We start from the raw sequence: 26,105 nt of genomic DNA, 5'->3' as shown, positions 1-26,105 counted from the left end.
CCCAGCCGCAGGCTCAGCTCCACCTGATGTGATGCCAAGGCCCGGGCAGGGGGAGGGGCCACGGCGGCCACCACCCTCTACCTGCTGGGCAGCCTTTTCCCAAGTCCCCCAAGGCGGCCCCTCACAGGCAAGGCCCACTCGCTGACCTCGAGTGGGGAAGCAAGGACAGTCCTGCCCGGGCAGCCCCTCACGGCCAGGACACAGGCTGGGGGGGTGGGTGCTGCCTCCGGCCACAGGCTTGGCCTCCTGCTCTCCCTCCAGCTGAGCAGCCGTGGCTGCCACCATGGACACGACCCTCCCGCCCACAGCCCCTCCCCAGGCCACAGCAGCATTCGCCGCTCGGCCAGTCAGCTGGGCAGTGTCAGTGCTGGGTTAGGGTCAAGGTTGTGCCAGGGCCAGGGTCAGGGCTGGTCCCACCGTCTGGGGCCCTGCCCTCCCAGGTCCCCGAGGACCCATTGTGTGGGAAGGCGGCTTCCTGAGCAGCGCCCGCTCCCAGCAGGAAAGCCATGAGCCTGCTCTGCCCTCTCAAGGGCTGGGCACCTGAGCCTGACGCCGCAGAGCCCCTCAGCCCCCACCCTTTGCCAGCCTGGCAGGGGCCCAAGCCTCCCCAGGGACCGGCCAACCCTCCAGGCACGTAGGTGCTAACTGGTCACGGAAGCTGGCGGCCACAGGCAGGCACGCCCCACCCAGCACCGGGTTGGCTGGGTACCACCCCCATGGGAACCAAGTGGACCCTCAGTGTCCCCCAGGGGCCGGGGCACACGTGCAAGATGGCTGTGTCCTGCTGCAGAGCCAGGCCCTAGCGATGGCCCCTGGCAGGCCGGGGACAGGCCACGTGGTGTGGCCCTGCGGGCGGGCGGCCTGTGGCAGAGCCGAGCAGCCACAACAGCACCATGTGTGAGGCCAGGCGCGGGGACAGATCGCAGGCCGGCCAAGGATGCGCACAGGACTGCGGTCTTGCAGGTTGTGGCTTTTATTACTCGGGGAACGGGGTGTCCTTGGGTGCAGGGCACCGGGTTGGGGCTTGGGGACAGGAAGACGGGTGGGGAACAGCCTGGGCAGAGGGTCAGTGCCTGCCCCTGCCTCCAGGCTGTGCTGAGGGCCACCAGGGGGCGGGCAGGTGGCCGTGGGGCGGAGGCGTGAAGACCTCCTGGGTTAGCCAGGCAGGACCTGCGGGCACGGACCCCTGGGAACTGTCCCTCTGGGTCTGAACAGCCAGAGTGAGTTCCTGAGTTGACCCGCTGGGACCCTGGAGCCTGGGGGGTGGGGGGTGGGGGGCGGGGAGCGCTCCACACCACTCCCCGGGCCAAGTCCCTCAGCGGCAGAGTGGGCTGCAGGCCCAGCTGACCCTGACCCACCGCCACTCGACCTGTGGGCCCCTCTCCAGGGAGCCGAGGGCCTGAGGGGGGCGGCCTGCTGGCCGGGCCTCAGGGTGAGGGCGGCTGGTCTTGGGGAGCTGGACAGCGGGTGGCGGGGCTGACAGCAGGCCGGCAGGGCTCCAGAGGCGGAGCCATCGTGGACTTTTGCCTCGCGGAGGCCTCCGTAGTCTTGGTAGCATCGGCCGGGCGGCCTGCTGGGACTGGGGACAGTCAGGAGTGTGGGCCCAGCTGGTGACCTTGGGCGGTCACTCACACCCCAGTCCTCTTGGCCTCATGGAGACCTGCCAGGAGCCAGGCAGGAGCCCAAGTTACCTCCAGCGCTTGCTCTGACCTTGACCCTGAGATGTTAGAGTGGCCTCTGCTCAGCAAGGGTCAGGGAGGCCCCAGGCCCCGTCCCTCTGCGAGCCCTGGCGGTGCCCACCCTGCAGCCCACCTAACAGGGCTGAGATGGGAGTGCCCTGTGCCAACCCCAAGGAGGACGCTCAGAGCAGCCGCTGGAGGGACCTGGCCTTCGGGCCGATGTGCAGATGGCATGTGAGTGCTGGGGCCACCGCCTGCCTCCTCCCTGGGCCTGGTGGAGCAGGTCACCTGGGGTCACAGGGTGGACGGAGGAGCACGCAGCCTGCAGGGTGTGGTAGTGGTGGCCTGCACTGGGGGGCTGTCCACAGCCTGCTGGCACCTGCCAGCCGCTGGCTGCTCGCTTGGGGCCTTGCCCCATCGCCCCGTTGGTCGCCCACCACCAAGCAGGTGCTCCAGCAGCGCCTGTCAGCCCCGTGTCCTGGGTGCGGGACCTGCTCTAGGACCTGCTCAAGTGCTCATCTCACCCTCGGGCAGCTGTCCCTCACCAGACCCTCCTCCCTCACCTCGACTTCTGCTTCAGCGCCCGCCATGCCGCCCGCCCTGCACTCCCCTCCAGCCCCACCTGCCCTCGCAGACACGTGGCCTCGAGTCCCAACTTGCAGCCTTTGCTGCACCCAGCAGGGGCCCAGCCCCCCAGGAGACTGAGTGCTGGGGGGGCAGGGCGAGGGCGGGGGCGGGGCCTGGCCTTCCGGGCCGGTCAGGGCCTGGGAACTCTAGAGCAGGGCGGCCAGGCTCAGGGCCCTGCCTGCCCGCCTCCCCTCCCTCTGGATGCCGAGCCCGATGCCAGCTCAGATGTGAGCGCCCACCTCTCCTGGCTCTGGACTCTGGGTGCAGCTCTGGGCGGGCCAGGGCCCGGCGGCGGGAGGGAGCCGAGGACGGCAGCTGGAGTCGAGGGCTGAGCACGGTGCTTCCCAGCGACAGAGAGCACGGAGAGCTGAGAGCCGTGTCCTGGAGCCCAGCCCAGCCTCCACGCCCTCGGACGAGCCGCTGGGCCTCCTGGGCCTCGGTTTCCTCACGGGAACAGGACAGTCACCCTGCAGAGGGTCTTGGGCCGTGAGACCCGCGTCCGACAGTCACGCAGGCCCGTTCAGGCCCGCGCTGCGAGGCCCATGCCGTGCATTGCTCAAAACATGGCGCCAGCACAAGTGCCGGGACGTCCCTCGTGACCACGAGGCTGCGGGGCAGGCGAGGCCACGCTCACACCTGGGCTTGGGGCCCGAGACCGGCCTGGCCCCTCGGAAGCCAGGCTGCACCACGGACGCTGCGCGTGCGATCAGCTCAGTAGCCGTCATCGTCGTCACCGTCACAGCCGTAATCTGCAGAGAAAGACGGCGGCCGCTGAGCACTTGCGCAGCCCGGCACCAGGCCCCGCCCCCGAGGCTCCAGCTCCAGCGGTGGCCTCGGCCACACAGCCCCACAGTTGATGGAAAGTCCCGCAATGGTCTCTGCGGGTCCCGGGGGCCGATGGCCTGGCACGTGGGCGGTGGGGGCCTGGCTTCAGGTCAAAGGCCTGTCTGAGGTGCACTGTGAGGTGGGTGGGACCCTACATCTCGTCTGTGGGCATCACTCCCGGGCACCCCAGGCCCCGGTCTCCCAGGGGCAGGCTCGGCCAGTCCATCTTGCCCACCTAGGGCCTCAAAACCCATAGTCCGCTCCGTCCGGAGTCCCTCCCCGGGTCGCCGGGGCAGGAAGCCCAGCCCCGCGGGGCCCTCACCGCTGCCGCCCATCATCTGCAGGGCACTGACGCAGGGCTCCCCGTCCTCCTCCTCGGGGTCCGGGTCCTCCTCCTCGGCGTCCTCCTCGGGGTGGTACGACACAGGCCCGCTCTCCACCAGCACCGCCGCGGGCCTCCCCGGGTCGCAGCCGCGGGCGGGGGGGTGTGGGGGCAGGGTCTGCGGGTGAGGGGACAGCTCTGACAAGGCTCCGGGCCACCCCCAGGGACGCTGACCGGCCCCTCCTGAGCCCGCACCTGCAGCTGCGCTGCGACCCGGGGACCCCTCTCCTGACAGTAAGGCGTGAAGACCCTGCCCCGGCGGGGAGGGCCGTCCCCAGACCAGCCTCCATCCTCAATGGACGCCGGCAGGACGGCTGCGCCCGGGAATCTGGCCTTGCCTCCCGGAGGCTCTCCGACAGCCCAGGACACGGCCGCAGGCTGGCAGGGCTGCAGGAGGCCAGGAGGACTCAGCTTGCGGGCCCCAGGCCCCCCCGGGACACTCCTCCCCGCGCCCTGGGCCTCAGGACCCCCTCTGCCCGCTGAGCAGCGTGGCCTGTCCCAGCTCCTCACTCCCACGTCTGTGGGGCTGCTGCTCCCCAAGGCCCCGCCCTGGCTGTGTCCACACACACCTCTCCCACGGCTGCCTTCTTAGCCGCCTGTGTGGACACCATTGGCCTCAACCTGAAAGCAAGCACAGGAAGGAGTGAGGGGGGCACGGGAGGGGGTAAGGGGGGCACGGGAGGGGGTAAGGGGGGCACGGGAGGGGGGCACACGAGGGGAGCAGGAGGAGCACTCTTGGGCCCAAGTCTGCTTTTCTCCTCCCAGCAAACAGCTCTGGCTGCCCCCACACAGGTCAGGGTTGGCACCCTCCAGGCCCACAGCAGGGGGCACCCAACTTGTGCTAAGAGCACCCCTCCCCCGGGCCTGCTTTCCCTCCCCATACCCTCCAAACACAGCCAGGGCACCTTTCCCGCTGTCACCTGCGAGGGGCCGAGCGAGGACCACAGCGCTCCCACCTGAGGCAGGCTCCCCTCCGGCCCCACACCCAGGGCTGGTGGCAGGAGGCGGGGTGGGGCGCAGAGCCCACGCGCAGCCCTTAGCCCGACCCTCCGTCCCTCCGGGCACAGCTGAGGGAGCCGGAGGGACCAGAGGATCGGCTGCACCCACAGGGGCCCAGCCCCGCGCTGGGTTTGAGCCGGCACTGACACGGTCCCTGGCACACGGCCCCCGGCACACGGCCCCGGCACACGGCCCCCGGCCCAGCACCTTTTCCCCACGCTGGCCCCGGGGTCGGCCCCGCTCCTGCCGGCCGGCTTCTTCCTCCGAGGCAGCTTCCTGGCCCCGGCCCTGTCCTCGGGCCCCGCGTCCGGCCGCTGCGCGCCGCCCTTGCTGTCCAGGTCGCGGAGCACGCTGTAGTTGATCTTGCTGGAGATGCGCTTCTGCTCCAGCATCTTCTCGATGGCCTCGCCGGCCGTGCTGGCCTGGATCGGCTCCTTGCGCTTGCACGGCTTCTTGGGCTGCGGGAGGCGCACGCGTTACCCCCAACCCACGAGGCACTGCCCAGGGCTCCGGGGAAGGAGGGGCTCATCCACCCCCAGGCTGCGCCCACCTCCTCCTCTCAGGACGGGGAAGGGGCCTGAGCCCCCGCCCCACTGCACCTCCCCAGTGAGGGGGCACTGCCCCAGCCCACCACGCGGCCCCTCCCCTGCCGGCCGGGGCCAAGCAGAGAGGACAGAGCAGAGCGCCTGGGCTGGGCTGTCACCAGCGGGGAGGGTGGGCCCTGGACGTGTCCTGGCGCTGAGCTGAGACCCTGCAGGAGCCGCCTCTGCCTCTCCAGCCCACCAGCCTCCTGAGCAGCCCCCCACGGGGCCCTGACATGGACCAGCTCCAGGCCCCAACCCTGACCCTGCTCCTGGCCTCCTGGCCTCCCAGCCTCCCTCTCTCTGGGTCCAGAGGTTTGCGTGAGCAGCCTTTCGGCTGCCGCGACGCCCGCCTGCCACACGCAAGCTCCTGTCTCTTCTCTGTCGGTTACAGGCCTGACCACTCCCCCAGGCAGCTCCAGCCAGACATCACCGTCCAACCACAGAGGAGCCACTCAGCCACGTTACTGTAACCCACAGGACGGGCAGGCGGGCCCTCCGAGGCCCCGAGGCCCCACAGCCTGCCTGGGGCTCCCCCACAGGAGTGCACAGCCGGCACCCGCCCCCACGCCAGCCCCACTCGTCGGGGCAGTGGTTCCGGCAGCGCCCACCTTCTGCTCCTTGTAGATGCCCAGCTCCTTCTCCTTGGCGATGCGGGCTTCCTTCTCTGAAAGGCCAACAGCGGCTGGTCAGCGAGGGCCCCCCCAACCCCGGGGCGCCAGGGCGGGCGGCACTCACCCCGCTGCTCCCGCAGGTACTCGGCGTTCTCCCGCATCCACAGCTCGGCCTTCACGCGGGCTTCCGCCTCGCTCAGGATGTACTGGGGAGCACAGCGCGCCTGAGGGCTCGCTCACCTGGGCGCCGGGCCTCCCCCCAGGAGGTGCAGGGACACCTTTCCACGGCGCTCCCAGCCCTGGGCAGCTCACAGGTCAGTGCTGGGTCCTCAGGATGGGCGGCCTTCCTGCCGCAGGGCCTGCACCCGGCCCGGTGGGACCCCTGTGGGCCTCGGTCAGGGGTCCCCAGGCCCGGAGAAGCCCCAGCCCCCGGCAGGGCGCGCCTGGGAGGGTGCCGAGCACACTCACCCTGTCGATCTCCAGGTCGTCGATGCCGCTGAGGTCCAGCTCGCCGTCCCCAGAAGTGTCTTCTAGAGGGAAGCACAGCGGTCAGCAGGCTCCACCCCCCACCCCCATCCCATCCTCTCCGGGCTCTCGAACTCCGCTTCCTCCTCACCAACCGCGGGGCTGGCGCTGCTCCTGTGTGTGCGTGTGTGTGCGTGTGCGTGTGCGTGTGCGTGCACAGGGAGAGGAGCTACGACCCCGACGCAGAGGGAGCTAGATCTGCCCCCACGGGCTGCCGGGCCCTCTCCCCGCCTCTGCTGAGCCCCTGCTGTCAGCCCACAGCAGGCATCTGGGGCCCCCGGGCACTCCAAGGCACCCCTTGTTCTCAGCTCCGGCCAGAATGGCCTCTGCTCCAGGGTCCGGTGTCCCCGCTGCCTCAGGACCTCTGCCCCAGGCCTGCGGGACCTGCCCAGGGTCCACGCACACAGAGCCCCTTTGTGGGGTGACCTGACAGGTTTAACTGTCATGCCACCGCCCCTCCCCCAGGCCACCACAGCCATTGGGCAGGCCGCCCTGCCACGCCTGCCCCGCACACGGTGAACCTCAGGCAGCCAAACAGCTTTGCTGAGCAGTGCCCAGGGGCCGGGCCCTCCACGGGGGAGTCAGGGCCGCCTTGCGCAGGGCCTCCCAGCAGAGGAGCAGGACCTGCCGCTGGAAGTGACCTGAGGGAACCGAAGTCCCTTCCCGGAGCGGAGCCCTGTGCCTGCCCAGTGGGTCCCTGTGGGGCTGGGCTCAGCAGGCGATGTCTGTCTGACCGTGGAGACCGTGCCCTCAGCCGGCGCGGCCCCACCAGCTTCGACAGGGCAGAGGATGGGCACAGGGTGCCAGGCTCCGTCCCCAGGGCCCTTTGTGACACGTGGCTGTGACTTCTCAGCTAAGATCTGCCCGCAGGACGCCTGTGCACAGTGCCTCTGGGTCACAGGGGGCAGGAGGGGGCCTGTGGCCACACCTCACAGAGGGCTCTGCCCAGGACCCGAGCCACAGGCCAGCAGACAAGGGTCCCAGAGAGTGATGCCCTGCTGGCAGCGGGGTGTCAGCACCCGCCGGGGTCACTGCTCACAGCCTGCAAGGTGGCCGCAGTGCCCTCCAGCAAGCCCACGTGCCTGAGGGGCGACCCACACCCACCACACCCAGAACCCCGCCCGCCCGCCCGCCCGCCCGCACTCACTGGGCTCCTGGCTCTGCGAGGAGATGCACTCGCGGATGGAGTCTGAGATGCCCAGGCTGGCCGCGGTGGGCAGGGGCCCGAGCAGGGACTCCAGGGCAGGCGGCTGGCCGCTCCCACTGGGGCTGCCCGCGGCCTCCGCGCTGCCGGGAACGCCGCCACCGAGCAGCTCCCGGTAGAAGTCCTTGTTCAGGTGGCTGGCAGCGGCCTCCAGCTCCTCGTCCTCGGCGTCCTCCTCGCCGAACAGGCTGGCCGTGGTGTCCTCGATGGGGCCTGGGGCACAGTCCGCCCGTCAGCCCGCAGGGGCCAGGCCCCGCTGTGGGAACACTCCCCCGGCCCCGCGGGCGCTCCCGCCGCTAACTGAGCTCCTGAGGACGAAAGCGCCTCCGTGGCTTTGTCACAAAGGGCGCCCGCCCGCCGTCCACGCCACCGACCCCGGCTACGCCTCACGCCTCACGCCTCACGCCTCACGCGAAGTTAACACGACGCCACAGGCTTGAACGCAGCAGCTCGGAGGACACCCCCCAGCGACAGCGGAGGAGACCTCTGAGCCTGGGACTCCCCCCGAGGGCCTTTCCCTACTGGTTCTGAGCAAGTGGGAGGAGGGGAGACGGAGAGGGAAACCGCTGAGAGAGACCCTCGCTGGGATGCCTCCCACACGCCCCCTGGCCGGGGCTGGGATTGAGCCTGCAACCCAGGTACGTGCCCTTGGCGGGAATCGAACCCGTAACCTTTCAGTCCAAGGGCTGACGCTCCATCCACTGAGCCACACCGGCCCGGGCACGTTTGAGTTTAGATGAAGCAAAAACTTCTTAGAAATGGCACTGAACGCAGAATCCACAAAACACCGATCAATCGAATTTCCTCAGAACTGGGGACAACGCACAGACTTACTGCAAAGCACACGGCTGACCAGGACGTGTGTCTACGAGACGAAGCACTCACACTCCCTGCCGAGGACACGCCCGACAAAAGCGGCCAGACTCAGCCGGGGAGACCGCTGTGCGCAAGTGAGCACGTGCCCCCAGGACGCCGGGCGGCCACGTGGGCAGCAGAAGGGGCGGGGGTTCTCGGACACACGCGTTCGCCCCCTCGGCCCTGCCCAGGAGGGCACACTGTCCGCACGAGGTGGTGGGGAACGTCCACAGCGCTCGGTGCCGTCCAACACTGTCCTCCGCCGGCCGGCCGGGTCCGCACCGCCGCCTGGAGAGGGACAGGCGCTGCCGGGGATGAGGCCAAGCCCGGGCGACAGCGGAGGGGGCGCGGGCCCTGCGGGAGCAGTCACTTGGCCGCCGCCCACAGCACAGGCCCCTGGGGAAGGGCACCTGGGCTCTGAGGGCTCCTCACGACAGGGCTCAGGTGGCACGAGTGTCCTGCTTCCATCCTGACACGCGTCCCCTGGGACAACCACTTGCTCCCCAGACAGCAGGGCAGTCACGTGGGGACCACGGGCTGGACACTCCGGTGGCTCCGCCCTGCGCACGCAGCACGCGCCTGAGGGAGGGAGGGCCGCCTCTTGCTGGCTGCCCCCCTGCCCCTGCCTCCCAGCCGCCCCAGCACCCCACTGGGAATCCCTTCCCGCCCCATGTCACCAGGGCACAGCGACGCAGGACAGCACATGGCGCCGTGGCCGCCACGGGCTCACAGGCATGGCTCAGGAGGGGGACCCAGGAGCGGCCCCGCAGCCAAGGCGGCCGGCTGTCCTGCTCCATGGGCGCTGAGCCCGGGTGGTCGGTGGGCTGCCGCGCCCGCCACCCTGACCACGCAGCCGCGGTGCGGGAGGGCTGGCGAGGAGGCTGGAGAGAGGAGCATGGGACACATCCGGGAAACTGGTGGACAAACACGACACCGGACCAGGGCAGAGAACACCCAGACACAACCTCGCTCAGACCGCGAGGGCGCTGCACCCACACGGCCAGCGCAGGGTCGCAGATGGGGCCGTGTCCATGGGGCTTAGAAAGCGGAGTCGTGGCCGCAGACAACCCCACAGGGGTGGAGCCCAGGCCTAGGGCATCACCCATGATGCCCGGCCAGACACGCAGGGCACGGCTCACAGGAGGGACACGCCAGCAGCACTGCCCGCATCACGCGATGAGTGCGCAACACAGAAGGCACCTCCCATCCGCCCCGGAGCTTCCACCGTCTCCCGCGGCTCGAGCACCGAGGAGAAACGGGACCTGTGCTGGGAGCGCAGACGGCCCTGCGTGCTCAGCCCAGTTGCAGGAGAGACCACGGCTCAAACACAAGACGCAGCAGCAGCAGGTCCATGTAAAGCCAGTGACAGACGTGCACTAACTCATCAAGAAAGACCCAGAAACAAAGCTACATACAACAACAGAATAAGATAGAAAACGACCGTGGAACAGTAAGATCAAAAGTATCCTAACAGCCGGGCCAGTGTGGCTCAGGGGTTAAGCATCAACCTATGAACTAGGAGGTCAGGGTTCGATTCCCGGTCAGGGCACATGCCCCGGTTGCAGGCTCCATCCCAGTGTGGGGCGTGCAGGAGGCAGCTGACCAATGATTCTCTCTCATCGCTGATGTTTCTTTCTTTCCCTTCCTCTCTAAAATCAGTAAGAATATATATATTTTTTAAAGTATCCTAAGAGCCCTGCCAGTGTGGCTCAGCAGTTAGAGCGTTGATCCGCGCACCAAAGGGTTGGAGGTTCGATTCCCGGTCAAGGGCAGGCACCTGGGTTGTGGATTTCCTCCCGCCTACGGTGCCAAGAGGCAACCGATCGATGTGTCTCTCTCACATCGCTGTCTCTCTCCCGCCTCAGTTCTCTCTGAAAAAGCTACGGAGAAAATGCCCTCAGGTGAGAATTCACAACCAACAACAGCCCAACCCACTTGGTCCATCCTGTGCAGAAGGGGAGCAGGCTGGAGGCAGGACGCAGCCCTGGAGAGGAGCCAGGGCGCCTGCCACCCAGACCGAGTGTCAGGGCAGCATGCCACCACCTGCTCCCGGGCCTGAGGCCGGGCACAGGGACCCGCCCAGAGCTGCCCAACCTGGACAGGGCCGAGCCCTGGGCAGGGGACGAGGGGGCGACCAGAGAAACATGAAAGCACACGGGCACCACGCTGTGCAGGACGCCACAGCAGCTCTGCAGGTGCCAGGGGCACTGACGGTGCCTGGGGTGGGGCTGGACAGGACGGGCACTGAGGGGCACCATGGAAACGGGCCCCAGGGGCCTGCGGCTGCATAGCCAGGGCTGAGCTCTACCACAGGCAGTGAGCAGGGCCGGCCTGCATCTGAGAACAAGAGCCCAAGGGGACGTCAGCCCAGAAGGCGAGTGGACTGGGACCTGGGTCCCGGACAGGGGACACAGGCTGTGGTGACAGGGCGGACAGGGAGGGGCGGGCGCACTCACCGTCTCTCGCCAGGCTGGCCAGTGCCCCCTTGGCCTTGGGCCGGCTGTTTTCGAGTTCAGTCTCGATTTCGTCCTGGTAGCTGGAGATTTCCCCTGAGAGACCAGTGAAGAGCAGGAAGTGAGCACAAACCCCTTTCCTGGACCAAGGTGTCTGCGGGCAGGACAGAGCGAGGGGTCTGCGGGCAGGACAGACGGAGGGGTCTGCGGGCAGGACAGAGCGAGGGGTCTGCGGGCAGGACAGAGCGAGGGGTCTGCGGGCAGGACAGAGCGAGGGGTCTGCGGGCAGGACAGAGCGAGGGGTCTGCGGGCAGGACAGAGCGAGGGGTCTGCGGGCAGGACAGAGCGAGGGGTCTGCGGGCAGGACAGACGGAGGGGTCTGCGGGCAGGACAGACGGAGGGGTCTGCGGGCAGGACAGACGGAGGGGTCTGCGGGCAGGACGCTGCTCACCTTCCACTTCCTCCAGTTTTCTCGACAGGACTTGTTCCAGCTGAAAACCAAGAGGCGAGACCCTGAGCTGAGGGCCAGGAGTGACCAGGATGTCAGGCGGACGCGGCGCCTGCAGGCCGTTACTGGCACAGGGCCCGACGCCCACCTGGCTGGGAACACGCTTCACGGGGCTGATCAAGGCCAGGGCCGCAGGGTCAAGGGCCGGGGTCCCGACCAGGGGACGTGCACAGCTGTCTAGACAAACCTCCCAGGCCCGCGCCAGTCGCCCGGGGGACAGCCTGGGAAGGGGATCCCTGTGCCCCTCCCCCCGGACCGCCATGTGCACCTCCCCCCACACACGGGCACGCATGCAGACCACCGTGTGGCAGCGCAGACGTGCAGCGTGAGGTCGCAGAACCGAGCGCTGACCGGGAGGCGCAGGCCGCGGCGCGGGTGGGCCCACCTGCTTCGCCCGCAGCTTCCGCTGGCCAGCCGTGTACGACGGGGGGTCACACTCCTCCTCCAGGTCGATCTTCATGAACTCGTCCACGGTCAGCTGACTGGTGGGGGTGTCTTCGAATTCCGTGAGCCTAAGACAGAGATGGGACAGGCGCCCTGCTGCCCTGCACAGCACTGACGCCGGCAGTGTAGGGCGCGGCCCCGGCAGTGCTGGCCCCAGCAGTGCCCTGCCTGGCCCTCCGGCAGCCCGTCCGTCCCGCTCAGTCCTGCCCACAGCTCAAGCCCGACTGGGAGCAAGGTGGACGGAGAGGCCGGGAGGAAGGCTGCCGGGGGGCCGTGTCCCTGAAGGTTAGCTCCCAGCACCCTGCACCCTCCCAAACCTGAGAGAATTAAAAGAACTGCACGCGGAAGAGGCACCCACGCCCACCCGCCTGTGACAACACGGGGGACAGGCGGCAGCTACGGCCTGTGCAGCTGAGCCGGGCGGCCGGGGCCTCACTGGCCCCTCGGAACGCGGACCTGGGGCCTGTGTTTGAGCTCAGCTTCCTCAGGTGACAGCCACACTGAACAGGACACGGTGAGGCCGCCCTCAGTGCCCGTTCCTGGCCCGCTTGAGCCTGGGCGATTCTATAAACTGCCGCCCACCTGACCTGCTCAGAGGGGCCGCCAACTGCCGGCGGCCTGGGTGAGGCCCCAGGAGGGACCTGGGCAGGGAGAGGGCGGCCCCTCTGTGCTGGAGCCCTGACCAGCAGGCCGGGCGGAGCCGGAAGGAGGACGCAGCCTGCCCCGAGCCTGCGCACGGCCACCCACCTCTTCCTCAGCGTGGACTCGCACACCTTGACCACGCTGATGACCTCTTTGACGGTTCTCCGGAAGTCGTGCATCCTGGCTGCGACCAGAAGTGCTGGGAAGGAAGCGGGGGTGAGGCAGCAGAACAGGTGCCTGCGACCCAGATGTCAGCTCCCTGCACTGGGCGCTCTGTCCTGTCCATGGTGGCTCAGGCCAGAGCGGGTGTCAGACCCTGAGATCCACACGCCGCTGCCGGGCTCACACGTGCACGCGTGCTGCCCACCCTCCGCGGTGAGGCAACCAGCGTGTGTCCTGCGGACCCGGAGCCGCAGAGCCGTCAGCAGTGCTGGCCTGCGTGGAAGTGGAACTGAGGCCTCGGAACTGGGACGGGGAGGGCCTGTGCTGGGCGGGTGGCCCAGGGGCGGGGGCTGATCCTGGTCTGCAAACTCAGAGACCAGGCTCTGGACGGAATGACCAAGGGCCTCGGGCAGCGTGCGCCCGCTGGAGCTGATGGGGGCGCAGGGGCCCTTGGCGTCCCAGGAAGGAGTGGGCCCTGGGCACTGGGCACAAGGCCAAGAGGAAGGCAGGGGACTCCAGGTCCAGGGCTCCAACAGACCCAAAGGCGTGTGCGGGCAGCTGCCACTGGATACAGTGGACAGCTGACCCCTGGGGGCCGGGGAGCCAACCCGAAAGCAGGCACCCCAGCCGTCAAGCCCCAGGCCCCGCCCCTGCCCCGGCCGGTGGAGGGCACCTGGGAGCAGGTGGGAGCCCGAGAGGGTGCAGGAGGCTGGGAGGCAGCTCTGGAGACAACCCAGCACCCCGGCGGCCAGCAGGCCCGTACCTGCTCCGCAGAGGCCCGAGGGGCGCCGGCCGGTGTGCATCCAGTCCCGCTTCATCCTCTGCAGGAGCCTCATGGCCGTCATGGACACTTCGTGGTTCTTCTCGCCGAACTCCAGCAGGTGGGCGAAGCGCGGGATGTACAGGCAGGGGTCTGCGCAGACACGCGCCTCAGTGCACGCCGCCCCCCCCCCCGGGGCCACCCTCTCCTGACCCTCCACCACAGGCTCCCCAGGACCCCTCCCCGGAACCGGCAGCCCCTGCCTCAGGGAGGGGTCCTGGCCGCCACTGCCCCAGGCTGGGCGGCTGCTGCCTATTGGCGCTGCGAGGCCAGCCCACTTGTTACGTGCTTACTGGCCGAGGCTCCTCCCTGCGCCCTTTTGTCTGCGTGTGTGTCTTCGCCCAAGTGCCTGCTCCCTGAGGGAGGCAGCCTGCTCGGGGGACAGCGCACAGAGGCCACGCGCAGGCGCGCCCCAGGCCAGCTCTGCGCTGGGACGAGGCTTTCTGGGGCCTCCAGCCTCTGAGACAGCAGCACCCGCCATCCTCCGAGCGGACAACTACAGCGGCCCAGCTGGACGGAGGGCTGTGCGGGCGGCGACGCAGCACACAGGGGAGACCGGGGACAGGACTGTCCCAGAAGGCCTTGCTCCCGGGGCTGCTGGGGGAGAGGGCAGAGGGCAGGCTGGGAGGCCCGGGAGGGGCTGGTGAGCGCATTACAGCCCCCACAGCAGCAGGCAGAGGGAACAGGCCCGGCCGTGCCTCCCTCTGTCCACGGGGCTGGTGAGCGCATTACAGCCTCCACAGCAGCAGGCGGAGGGGACAGGCCCGGCCGTGCCTCCCTCCGTCCACGGGGCTTCCGTGCCTGAGCTGGGCCTGGGCGTCCCGAGACCCTCCAAGCGCCGCCACCCGAAGGTTCGAGGCCACAGACAGTGGCACCAGCCCCTGAAGCAGCGCATGTCCCTGAGGGACTGCGTGGACCCCAGCGACACGTGTCGCACCACCAGACCCCACCGCCGTCCAGTCAGCACAGGCGGCTGCGCCTCTTCCCTGTTCCAGGTGCGCAGATGGCAGAGCTCAGGCGCCCAAGGCCACACGCCCTGTGGCCACCACGGCGACTGGGGCTTGAGCCCAGGCAGCCGGGAGCCACAGCCCACGTCCGCCCTGGTGTCTCACTCTGGATTCGTTTGGGGTTTATTTTTTTATTTTACGGTTTATTTATTTACTTTCCAAAAACCTTTCCTGTTGAAAGCATTACAGGCGTCCCCTTTTTCCCCCACTAACCCTTTCTAGCCGCCACCCCCCCCCCCCCGCCCCAGGCCTTCACCACACATGGTGAGTCCGTGGGCTCTGCAGACTCCACACAAGGTCTTTGGTTTCATCTCTGCCCCTCCCACCCCCACGCCCCGCCTTCCCTCTGAGATTTGTGTCTGTGTGTGTGTGTGTGTGTGATTTGGTTTCCAAAAAATATTTTGGGGAGAAAAGCAAGATATGTTTTAAAAATAATGTAACTGTTAAGATTTCTAACTACTTTTAAAAAACATAAGCCATCAGAGCAGGGGGTGAAAAGTGCATTCAAAGAGCCTGCCCTGGTGGGGGTGGGGCTTTGGCATAACTTTAAAAACACCGGTAAAGACAAACCCACCAGGAGAGGGGGTGCCGGGAGGGACAGGACATGTGGACGGGAAGGAAACGGGCGAAAGCGGCAAACCCCACACACAGCACAAGACCTGAGTGGGACTCGTCGCTCGGAGAGAAGGCAAACTCAGGGGTGTGTCTGAGAGACACTGAAGCGAAGCAGAAATGCCCAGAGCGGAGGGGGGCCGCGCCTCACAGCAGGGCCGTCCGTCGGCGGCGTGCAGGGCAGTCAAAGGTGCAGAGGAAATAAGCACCTCACAGGCGAGACAGACACCCGGAGAGACAGCGAGAGCGAAGCACAGCAGAAAGTGCTGGAAACAAGTTCCAATCCAACAACGTGAGACTTTCGCACACACCCTGAGCTGACAGACTGACAAGGGGAAACAGGCGACCCCGTGTTTACCCATGTCCTCGGCCCTGCCGGGTGCTGGACGGTAGGAGCGTCACCGCGACCAGCCACGGCTGTGGGTTTGACTCATGGTCGGGCCGCGGGCAAGAGTCACCCAGTGAGTGCACACGTGGGAGGAACATCAAACCCATGTTTCTCTCTCTGCCCGCCCCCCCCAGCTCCATTTTTAAAAAAATATATATTTTATTGATTTTTTACAGAGAGGAAGGGAGAGGGATAGAGAGTCAGAAACATCGATGAGAGAGAAACATCGATCAGCTGCCTCCTGCACACGCCCTACTGGGGATGTGCCCGCAACCAAGGTCCATGCCCTTGACCAGAATCGAACCTGGGACCCTTCAGTCTGCAGACCAATGCCCTATCCACTGAACCAAATTGGCCAGGGCTCTCAGCTCCATTGTTAAAACAGGCCCTGACGGTGCAGCTCAGCTGGTTGGAGCGTGTCCTGCACACCAAGAGGTGCGGGTTCACCCCGTCAGGCCCAGGCCCAGGCCCAGGCCCCGATCCCATCCTCCGTGGGGCGGGCGATTACGGGAGGCAGCTGATCAACGTTCCTCTCACATCCACGTTCCTCGCCCTAAAGTCAGTAAGAACATGCGTCCTCAGGTGAGGATTTCTGGAAAGGCACTAAGGGGGGAAGTGTCTTCAGGTCACCTGTCCGATAGGGATTAACACCGGGACGCAAAGAACCCCAAGGACTGGCTAACAGCCAAAACCTGATTAGAAAACGGGGAGAAGCCCTGGCCAGGCAGGTCCCCGCGGCCCGGCGGCGGGCGGGACCCCAGCTGGGCGCACACAGGACCCACCACTGAGCCCTGGCGGCGGCTCAGCGGGGAGCCTCCTGTCCACGCAGGAGGGGCGGGCTGGATGGGGGGGGGCGGGGCGCGTACCGTCAAGCAGCCCATAAACAAACGTTTAAAAAGAAAGAGAAGGGGCCGAGGGTGTGGAGCATCCCTGCTCCAAGGAAGTCACCTGGAGCCGGGGCGCAGCTCCAAGGCCGGCCCTGCCCTGGGCCCTAGCAGTCCCGCGGGACACGGGGCCACAGGGCCACCGGGACGCGGGGCAGGGAACGCCGCCTCCACCCCTGACCGCCGAGGGGCGGGGCCGCGGGCGCGCTCGTCGTGCGTGGGGGGCAGAGCCAACCCCGGGGGCGGGGCCGCGGGCGCGCACGTCACCGCGGGGCGGGACGGGGCGGGACGGGGCGGCCCGGGCGCGGTGACGCGCAGCTGGACCGGCGCCCCCAGCGGCGGGGCAGGCGGCGGGCGAGGGAGCGGGGCCCGGGCCCATGCTGCTGCCCCTGGCCTGTCTGCACGGCCGGGTGGCGCAGTGTCTGGCCGCGCTCCTGGTGCTGGCGGAGCCCACCCCGAGGCTCCGGCGCGGCCCACGGACGCCCGGCACCCCGCCCCCGCGCGCCAAGGCCCTGCCCGTGAAGATGGCCGCGGAGCTGTACGCGCCCGCCGCCTCCGCCGCCGCCGCCGCCACCGCCACGGACATTGCCAACAGCAACGCCACCACCGCGGTCAGGAAGGGCCCGCCCAGCGCCCCGCCGCCGGCCCCGCCGCCGCCCCCGCCCGCGCTGCCCGCGCCCGACAACAACAACGTGGAGAGCCCCAACTGGCAGTCCTGCCACCCGACCCTGCGCGAGAGGTGAGCCGCCCCCCACGCCGCGCCCTCGCCCGCCCCCCTCCGCGCCCCGAGCCCAGCCCGTGCCTTTCCCTTTGCAGGAACGCGCTCCTCTTCAACAACGAGCTCATGGCCGACGTCCACTTCGTGGTGGGGCCCCCGGGCGGGGCCCAGAGAGTGCCTGCCCACAAGGTTGGTGGCGGCTTGGCCCTGGAGCGCCCCAAGGCCCCGCAAGGGTGGGAGGCCGGGGCTCAGGGCGGCTTCTCTCCCGCACAGTACGTCCTGGCCGTCGGTAGCTCCGTCTTCTATGCCATGTTTTACGGGGACCTGGCAGAAGTCAAGCCCGAGATCCACATCCCGGACGTGGAGCCCGCGGCCTTCCTCATCATGCTCAAGTAAGGGGGCTCCCCTAGCGAAGGGCGGGTGGTTCCACCGCCTGGCGCCCCGCCAGCCTCCGGGAGGGGAAGTCCCAAGGCCGGTGCCCGCTGCCCGGCGGCCGGTGACCGGCCCTGCCCTGCTAGGTACATGTACAGCGATGAGATTGACCTGGAGGCGGACACCGTGCTGGCCACGCTCTACGCGGCCAAGAAGTACATCGTCCCCGCGCTGGCCAAGGCCTGCGTGCACTTCCTGGAGACCAGCCTGGAGGCCAAGAACGCCTGTGTGCTGCTGTCGCAGAGCCGGCTGTTTGAGGAGCCCGAGCTGACCCAGCGCTGCTGGGAGGTCATCGACGCGCAGGCGGAGATGGCCCTGCGGTCCGAGGGCTTCTGCGAGATCGACTGGCAGACCCTGGAGGTCGTCGTCACCCGGGAGGCCCTCAACACCAAGGAGGCGGTGGTCTTCGAGGCCGTGCTCAACTGGGCCGAGGCCGAGTGCAAGCGGCAGGGCCTGCCCGCCACCCCCCGCAACAAGAGGCACGTCCTGGGGCCGGCCCTCTACCTGGTCCGCATCCCGACCATGACCCTGGAGGAGTTTGCCAACGGCGCCGCCCAGTCGGACATCCTGACGCTGGAGGAGACGCGCAACATCTTCCTGTGGTACACGGCGGCCAACAAGCCCCCGCTGGACTTCCCGCTGACCCAGAGGCGGGGCCTGGCCCCGCAGCGGTGCCACCGCTTCCAGTCCTCCGCCTACCGCAGCAACCAGTGGCGCTACCGCGGGCGCTGCGACAGCATCCAGTTCGCGGCGGACAGGAGGGTGTTCGTGGCGGGCCTGGGCCTGTACGGGTCCAGCTCCGGGAAGGCCGAGTACAGCGTGAAGATCGAGCTCAAGCGCCTGGGGGTGGTCCTCGCCCAGAGCCTGACCAGGTTCGTGTCCGACGGCTCCAGCAGCACCTTCCCGGTCTGGTTCGAGCACCCGGTGCAGGTGGAGCAGGACACCTTCTACACGGCCAGCGCCGTGCTGGACGGCAGCGAGCTCAGCTACTTCGGGCAGGAGGGCCTGACGGAGGTGCAGTGCGGGAAGGTGACCTTCCAGTTCCAGTGCTCCTCCGACAGCACCAACGGCACCGGGGTGCAGGGCGGGCAGATCCCCGAGCTCATCTTCTACGCCTGAGGCCGCGGGCGGGCGGGCGGGCGCTGGGGGGACGGGGCCGCTCGCTTTCCCCCGCGGGACAGGCTTCAGGACTCCAGACCGTTTGTGCGCAGCTGCTGTAGCCAGAGGTATAAGCGAGACGTTTCCGCACGGCCAGAGCCCAGTTCTGAATCCAGGGGCTGGGCCTCATCACCTCTCCTGCACGTTGGGGTGCACACTCAGGTGGAGGGCGGATTTGGGGGCGTGGGCAGCCTGGACCCCACCGGAGGTGCCCACCCCACCTGCTCTGTGGGCTTGGCCGTCCCTCCCACCCTCCTAGATCTTGTTCTGAGTTGTTCTAAGCTTAAGACCTTCCCACCAAATCTAAAACCTGGGAAAAGTCATTTAATATCGTTTCTCTTGAGTTTTAATAAAGTGAGAGCCACAGGCAGGTAGGTGCTGCAGTGTGCTCAGTTCTCAGCCGCCCGGCAGTGGAGGAGAAACCTACGTGGGAAACTGCTCACTGGTCAGAAGCAGCTGCGGCCCAGGGAGGCCCGTGTGCGCAGACCTGCCCTCTGCCAGCAGGCGGGGCCTCCCCCACCTGGGCAGCTGGCTTCCCAGGGCTGCAGCCAGAATGCTCTGGAAAAGGCCAGAAGTCTTGCTCTTGGTCCCGTGTCCTAGTTGCTCAGACGAAGCCCTCCTCTAGGACGGACTCGGATTCGGGGGGGGGGGGGGGGGGGCTCGCAGGGTCCCAGGGTCCAGCCCCTGGAACATGCCTGGCAGCGGGCTCTGGCCTCCAGCAGCTCTCCCTGGGCCAATGCTTTGCTTCTGCAAACGCAGCAGGATTCCGGGGGGGGGGGGGGGGGGACCGGCGACACTCAGCGGGGAGAGGGCCTCCCCGTCCTGCAGCCTCCAGGCCCTCCTACTGGACCCTGCCTGCTCTCCTGGACGCCAACAGGCACAGGAAGAGGCCTGCCCAGCAGACAAAACCGTGCTCCTGGCAGAGCTCCGCCACACAGGCGGCTGTGCGTGCGAGGTCCACCTGCCCGGGCACCTGGCTGCCCGGCGCTTTCCCCACCCGCTGTCTGCACCCTCGTCCACACAGAGGACTGACTGCGGCGTTTGGTTTTAAATCAGAAATAACCGTCACTGCTGAGCTCCTGGGCGCTTTCCCCACGCGCTGTAGCACCCACCCGCCCGCTGTCTGCACCCTCGTCCACACTCACAGAGGACTGACTGCGGCGTTTGGTTTTAAATCAGAAATAACCGTCACTGCTGAGCTGGCAGCATCGGGGACACGTTTCTTGCCTCGCCCTGTGCGCGCCCTCGCACACCCCCTCCAGCCCTCCCCGGCGCGGCCCTGCCTACCTATCGCGGGCGCGTTGATGCAGAGCTCTCTGGCCAGCAGGAGGAACGTCTTCCCCAGCACGTACACGTTCACCTGTGGAGAGCCGGGGGGGTGGGGGGGGGCGTTCGTATGAGGAAATGTCCGCTTTATCCCTTCAGAACGTGCACTTCCCTGTCCAGCTCTGAAGAACCCCCTGCGGCCCCCAGTCCGGCCTCCTCCAGCCCAGCAGGCCCTGGTGCCAGGGGTCCCGCGGCTCCTGCTGGAGGGTCCCCCGAGTCCGCCAGGGAGTGCTGGGCCTCAGGGGGGTGAGTAAGAACAAAACGGGAGCCCAGCCCTCGGCCTCTTCGTTCCCTCTCAGTGGGCAGCCCTGGCCGTGTGAGCTCCCAGGGGGAGGCCCTCACAGGGCAGGCTCCTCCCCCCGGAGCTTCAGGTCTGAGCAAAATGTGTGTCCAGCCTGAAGCTGCGGGTCAGCACGGGGACTGCCGTGGGCCCCGGTGAGCGGGACCATCCACTCCAACCGCCCTCTTCGTCTGGACACCTGACTGCTCCCCATTTCCAAAGCTGGGACCAGAATACACCCGCCAGCAGGCCCCGCGCACTTCCTGCCGCCTTGCCGGGCAGGTGCCGGTGCCGAGGAAGCCGCCTGCCCTGGGCGCCCGCACGTGCGGTGCCGCTTCTCACCCCGGGGCTCTTCCCGCAGGACCTCTGACGCCCCGGCCGTCGGGCGGCTGAGGGGAAAGTCTGCCTGCCCCTCGGCCCAGGCCCCGAACCTGGGGACACTGGATCGGGGCGGGCTTTGCCCACGGGGTGGGATGTGGGGACCCCGCTCCCGCATCCTGTCTGTCCTCGATGGCACGACTTCTCTTTCGGGCCCCTCAGTGGATGGTCACCATGGGCTGACCCAGGGCAGGGGACATGCAGAACCTCAACGGCCCGGCCCCGCCCCCGAGTGTCCCACCTGCTGTCCCTCCTACTGGGCCCCCCGTCACAGCCTTTGGGGATGAGGTCCTACAGCAGTGGTTCTCAGCCTGGGCTGAACATGAGAATCCCCTGGGAATCTTTTAAAATCCTGATTTCTGGGCCTCATCCTCTGGAAATCCTGTTTCTTAGTGATGGGGTAGGGCCACAACATGAGCAACAAAGAAACAGAATTTCCGGAGGACGAGGCCCAGAGATCAGGATTTTAAAAGATTCCCAGGGGATTCTCATGTGCAGCCCAGGCTGAGAACCACTGCCCCACAGGAAGGCGCTTCCTGGTGCCCAGGGGGCGAGTTCCTCTGAACTGACTGTGGATACAGGTTTGGAGGTTGTTTAAAGCGTCCACGTGAGTCCGTTGCTTTTCTTTAAAAGAACTGCCCTTGCCCAAGACCAAGTCCCACCTGGGTCTCTCCCCCGGTGCTGAGGCTGGGCCAACAGGGACCCCGGTCCAGTGCCCCCACCAGAGAGCACGCCCTCGCGTGTCCCTCACCTATGGACCCCCGCATCCCCGAGGACAAGGGGCTCAGGGACTCACCTGGAGCAGGTCGCTGAGGTCCAGGAGCATGTCTGCAGGGGAGTCAAGGAGCAGTGCACCTGGGAACCTGCACTGGCGCCACCCGGGGGGGGCGGGGGGCGGGCGGCAGGTGACAGAGCCTCCCAGCAGGACAGGGAGAGCCCACCCATCAGGTGTCCCTGCACCGGGGGGCCCCGGCACAAGTGCAGGGCAGCATCACTGAGGACTAGGGCTGGGACAGGCTGTGCCCGAGGGGCGGCCGGGGGACCGGCACGGCCCTGTGCTGGCTCTTGGCGATGACTCAGACGCCACCAGAAGAGGCCCTAGTGACTCAGACGAGGCACACGAACCCGCTCGAGCCGCTGAGGCGAGCGCTTGTCCAATCAGAGTGCTGCCGGATCTGCGGCGCTGGGTCCCGCAGAGAAACCCTGAGGCCCTGCCGGGAGGGCGGCCCAGCAGCCACACGGCCACATGCCGATCTCAGGCGTGACTGCCGTGGGGACAGGACACGGGGAAGGCGGGACGGCCGCAGGGACTACAGCGCAGCGACCAGTGACGCGGAGACAGCAGAGCAAACTGACCGCAGAGGCTGCAACGTGGTCCAGCCAGGCGCGCTCGGGCAGGGCGATCAGACAGGACGGCGGGAAGGCCTGGGCAGCGGGGGGCGGGGGGAGGGGGGCGGATGGCCGGGGCACGCACACACTACGGTGACGCAGACAATGTGCGTCTGTCAGAGTGACGTGATGATGTATGACGTGTGGATGCAGGTCCATCAGTGTGACATGCCACACGTGTGCCAGGAGCAGATGGGAGCTGGGTGGGGCTTGGGGGAGGGGGGACACGGGACGACGTAGCACTCCCGTAAACCTAAACTGCTCTAGAAAAGGAAGCCTATTAAAAAAACTATACATAGCCCTGACCGGTGTGGCTCAGTGGATAGAGCGTCGGCCTGCGGACTCAAGGGTCCCAGGTTCGATTCCGGTCAAGGGCATGTACCTGGGTTGTGGGCCCATCCCCAGTGGGGAGTGTGCAGGAGGCAGCTGATCGATGTTTCTCTCTCATCGATGTTTCTAACTCTATCCCTCTCCCTTCCTCTCTGTAAAACATCAATAAAATATATTTTTTAAAAAAAACTATACATATAAAAGGCTAAGCAACCAGCGCACCAGCTGGCACTGACCACCAGGGGGCAGACGCTCGACACAGGAGCTGCGGTGACTTGGCAGCGGTGGTTCCCCGGAACCAGAGAGGAGGGAGCCCCATCACCCGAGAACCACCCCCTCGCAATCCAGGACTCCTCAGGGGATGTCGGAGAGCCGATTTCGCCCAAGATCCCCGCAGGCCAGGCCGAGGGACGCCACCTGCCCGTGGGACCCCGTGTACGCCGCTGTGGCGCCACCCCAGGTGCCAGCGGCCAGGGAGGGAAGGCGGGAGGTTGGCTCCCAGGGTGTGTCCTGCCCGTCTCGCCCCGCCCCGCCCCATAGCCGCCCTCTAATTCACTTCCTCTACCCGCCCAGGAGCCCATGCAAAATAAAGGCAAACACGTGGGCAGAGGCTTGAGCAGGCGCTTCCCGAGAGAAGCAGCGCGCCAGCCTCCCTCCCGGCTCCCGCGGCCACGAAACAGACCGGAGCCGCCTCGGCCTCGCCCTGCGCGCCAGCAACTGGGCCCGCGCCACCTGGGCGATGGCAGCCGCTCCAGGAGTGACAGAACCCGGCGCGGGAGGCTCCGGCCCGAGCTCACGGAGCAGGGCCCACACTCGGGAGGGCGCTGACCAAAGGGGCGCTGGGACCGGCCGCGGGACGATGCTGCCCTTTCCCGAGAGGCCCGGTCGCACGACGCACGCCGGTCAGACTCACCCCGCCACACCACCAGGACCCTGGCATCGCCTTTTATGCCCAGCAAGGGCTGAGCCTCGGGGCTCCTGACGCCCCCTGCAGGCCTGGGAGCGCAAGGCGGCAGGGCTGCGGGGTGACCGGGCCAACCTGCGCGGCTGGGGAGCAGGCACTTTAGGAAGGAGGCTGGAAGTCAGCCTGACCAGGGTCAAGGGTCAAGGGTCAAGGTCAGGGACGGCAGGCGCCTGGCCACCAGCTGGGAGGAAGCTCCTCCTCTGAGCAGGACCGTCTGAGCCACCAGCTCCCGACCCGCACCCCCATCCCCATGGCCTCACCCCAGGCAACAGCCATGCATGCTCTTGGGGCCCAACCCACACGTGTTCCCCACTAATGTGCACTTGGGGTCTTCTGTCGGCCTGGGCCATGGGCCACTGTCCTCTCGGCAGCCTCTGCCAACCTCCCCTCAGGGACGCCAGGCCAGACTCGCTGGGACAGGCAGGTCAGGGGGACCAGCCTTCTCCGCCTCCCTCCGGGTCCCTGCGTGTTCTGGTGGGTGGCGCTGAGTGTGCCCTCTGAGAAGAGACGCAGCAACGTGTAGAATGATGGTGAGCAACACCCGTCAGGCTCAGGCCGGCCCTGAGAGTCCACAGACCCAGGCGGTTCTTGGAAAGGGCGTCCGCGCCCACCGGCTGCCTGGTGCCCGGGCCCAGTTCACCACGAGGCCATCGGCCTCGAGACCATCACAGACGGGACATCACGGGCTCAGACTCACTTCACTGGTGGAGACGTTAACAGGGACGTCAACAGTCAGAACTAAAAGAACAGATTCCTCCACCAGAGCACCCCGCGCTTCGCCAGGCGCCCAGAGACAAGAATCGCCCAGTAGGCCTGACCTCCAGCTGAGCGGTGGGCGGGCAGGGCAGGGAGAAGGCAGCCGGCACCTCCTCCCCAGCCCCAATGGGCCCGAGAGGGTGAGTGCCCGGAGCACAGCGCCATCAGCACCGACCGGAGCCTCGCGGAGAGGCCTGCCCAGCACCGCCGCCAGCTGCAGGGCCCCTGGCTCCGGGTGAGCCTTCCTGCAGGGGCACCACTCAGCACAGGCCCCGCCCCGCCCGGGACAGAGCCCCATGAGCAAGCCCCTCCCCTCTCTGCACACACTGACCCCCGCCCCACAGAGCCCACACGGGGGGAGGGGGGGGGACGGGGACAGGAGCCTCTGGGCGGACCTGAAGGGCACCTGTGGGCAGAGCCGGGGCTGGCACTCTCACCAGAGCTGCGGCCCCAGCACCTGACCTGGAGGACCTGCGGCCGCACAGGACCTGCAGCCCTGCCCCCACCTGCCCGCGTGGCTCTGGGTCATCCCCACAGCAGCCAGGGGAGCAGGGGATGCCGAGGAACAGAGGACCCCTCGGCGGGACCCTCAGCGCCACGGCCGTGTTAGCACAGGAGCCGTGGCAGCCAGGCCCGTGCGGGAGGGAGGCGCCCGCGCTCTAACTGCAGGCGATGTGCACACACCCAGGCACAGGCCTTAAACCCAGGGCAAGCACCGAGGTAAGCAAACCTGTGTGACTAACAAAGCTCTTAAAGCAGAGGTTCTCAACCTGTGGGTCGCGGCCCCTGAAAATACATCCTGCATATCAGATATTTACATGACGATTCATCACAGGAGCAACATGACAGTGATGAAGTAGCAACGAAAATAATTTTGTGGTCAGGGGTCACCACAACATGAGGAGCTGTGTGAAAGGGTCGCGGCGTTAGGAAGGTGGAGAACCACTGCAAGGGAAGCAACAGTGGAACTCGATTTCTCTAAGAGGAGTCGGGGGAGAGGACAGCGAATGGATAAACCTGAACCGGATTGAAAATCCGCCATCACCACTGCTCACAGACCTGAAAGACGGAGACCGACAGGCCGGGAGCCCCCAGCACGGCCGGTGGAGGGAGCGGGTGACAGAGGGTTTCAGGACGTGGGAAGTCATTTCCACCAGGATGGCCCGCAGTCCGAGCTGCATCCTGAAGTCAGTGGACATCGGGAGACCCATCTCCCTGCCCTGCCCGCCCACCGCTCAGCTGGAGGTCAGACCTACTGGGTGACGCTTGTCTCTGGGCGCCTGACGAAGCGCGAGGTGCGCTGGTGGAGGAATCTGTTCTTTTAGTTCTGACTGGCGGCCGCGTGTGGGCGGGTCTCGGCCTCACACCACCAGCCAAACCCATGAGGGCAGCCTGGCCCTCACGGTCACACTACAGCTGGTCAGACAAGGACACTGTCTTCAAAGCGACCAACAACTCCTGAGTCCAGGATCTAAGAAGTAACCATGGAAATTAGAATACATTCTGAACTGAACGACACATCAAACTGCACATTGCGCCCTGGCTGGTGTGGCTCAGTGAATAGAGCATCCACCTGTGGAATGAAGGGTCCCGGGTTCGATTCCAGTCAGGGCACATGCCTAGGTTGCGGGCTCGATCCCCGGGAGGCGGCCAATCAATGATTCTCTCTCATCACTGATGTTTCTCGCTCCCCCTCTCCCTTCCTCTCCGAAATCAATAAAAATATATTTAAAAAGCAAACAAAACAAAAACAATACTGCACGATGCTGAACAAAACCCACCTGCAGAGAACTTAGGGTCTCAAACGCTTACGTTAGAAAAAAACAACTAAAATCGTGTGTCTCAAGGAGCTGGAAAAATAGTAAATCAAACCCAAAGAAAACAAAAGGAAAGAAAGAAAAAGAAGTCACTGAAGTAAAATCAGTGCTGAACACGGGTAAACAACAAAACAAAAGTTTGGTGTTTTAAGGAAGTGGGGAGGGGGAGCCTCCTACGCAACCGGGGGACGCGGCTGCTGGCTGAGCGGCCTGGCGGGCCCCAGCGAGGCAGCATGGAGCTCGGGGACACACCCACGTGCCAGCTCCGTAGGTGCCAGCTCCGAAGGTGCCAGGAGGCCCGAGGGGGAGAAAGCAAGTGGCGATGGAAGCCCTCACACGGACAGTG

At 66.9% G+C, this 26,105-nt stretch overlaps 2 protein-coding genes across 4 annotated transcripts in view; one reads left to right on the top strand and one right to left on the bottom strand.

The window, feature by feature from the left end:
* Positions 1-957: 957 nt before the first annotated feature.
* The window catches only part of BRF1 (BRF1 RNA polymerase III transcription initiation factor subunit), a 40,032-nt gene continuing 14,884 nt past the window's right edge, over positions 958-26,105 (bottom strand). Inside the window, exons 4-19 of one of the 3 annotated variants that reach the window (XR_009451337.1) lie at positions 21,300-21,331; positions 19,807-19,879; positions 13,264-13,413; positions 12,444-12,537; positions 11,638-11,764; positions 11,196-11,235; positions 10,748-10,840; positions 7,380-7,649; positions 6,176-6,237; positions 5,832-5,913; positions 5,705-5,760; positions 4,720-4,970; positions 4,083-4,134; positions 3,454-3,631; positions 2,546-3,055; positions 958-1,660 (exon numbers count right to left, since the gene is read on the bottom strand). Coding sequence is in view for 2 of the 3 variants with exons in the window: in XM_059684640.1 (XP_059540623.1) it covers positions 3,018-3,055; positions 3,454-3,631; positions 4,083-4,134; positions 4,720-4,970; positions 5,705-5,760; positions 5,832-5,913; positions 6,176-6,237; positions 7,380-7,649; positions 10,748-10,840; positions 11,196-11,235; positions 11,638-11,764; positions 12,444-12,537; positions 13,264-13,413; positions 19,807-19,879; positions 21,300-21,331 (1,598 nt within the window). In the remaining variant the exon portion in view is untranslated. Of the gene's footprint in view, positions 3,056-3,453; positions 3,632-4,082; positions 4,135-4,719; positions 4,971-5,704; positions 5,761-5,831; positions 5,914-6,175; positions 6,238-7,379; positions 7,650-10,747; positions 10,841-11,195; positions 11,236-11,637; positions 11,765-12,443; positions 12,538-13,263; positions 13,414-19,806; positions 19,880-21,299; positions 21,332-26,105 lie in introns of all 3 variants that reach the window. The other 2 variants (XM_059684640.1, XM_059684652.1) reach the window with 2 other exon arrangements.
* On the top strand, positions 16,495-18,890 carry BTBD6 (BTB domain containing 6). Its single transcript, XM_059684667.1, has 4 exons — positions 16,495-16,950; positions 17,028-17,118; positions 17,203-17,321; positions 17,448-18,890. Exons 1-4 carry the CDS (start codon positions 16,589-16,591, stop codon positions 18,478-18,480), a joined length of 1,605 nt encoding a protein of 534 aa, XP_059540650.1. The 5' UTR covers positions 16,495-16,588; the 3' UTR covers positions 18,481-18,890.

This window comes from Myotis daubentonii, chromosome 1 (assembly GCF_963259705.1).
Source record: "Myotis daubentonii chromosome 1, mMyoDau2.1, whole genome shotgun sequence".
NCBI lineage: Eukaryota > Metazoa > Chordata > Mammalia > Chiroptera > Vespertilionidae > Myotis > Myotis daubentonii.
The sequence above is the reverse complement of the archived record's forward strand: the minus strand, read 5'-3'. Positions and strand labels throughout refer to the sequence as shown.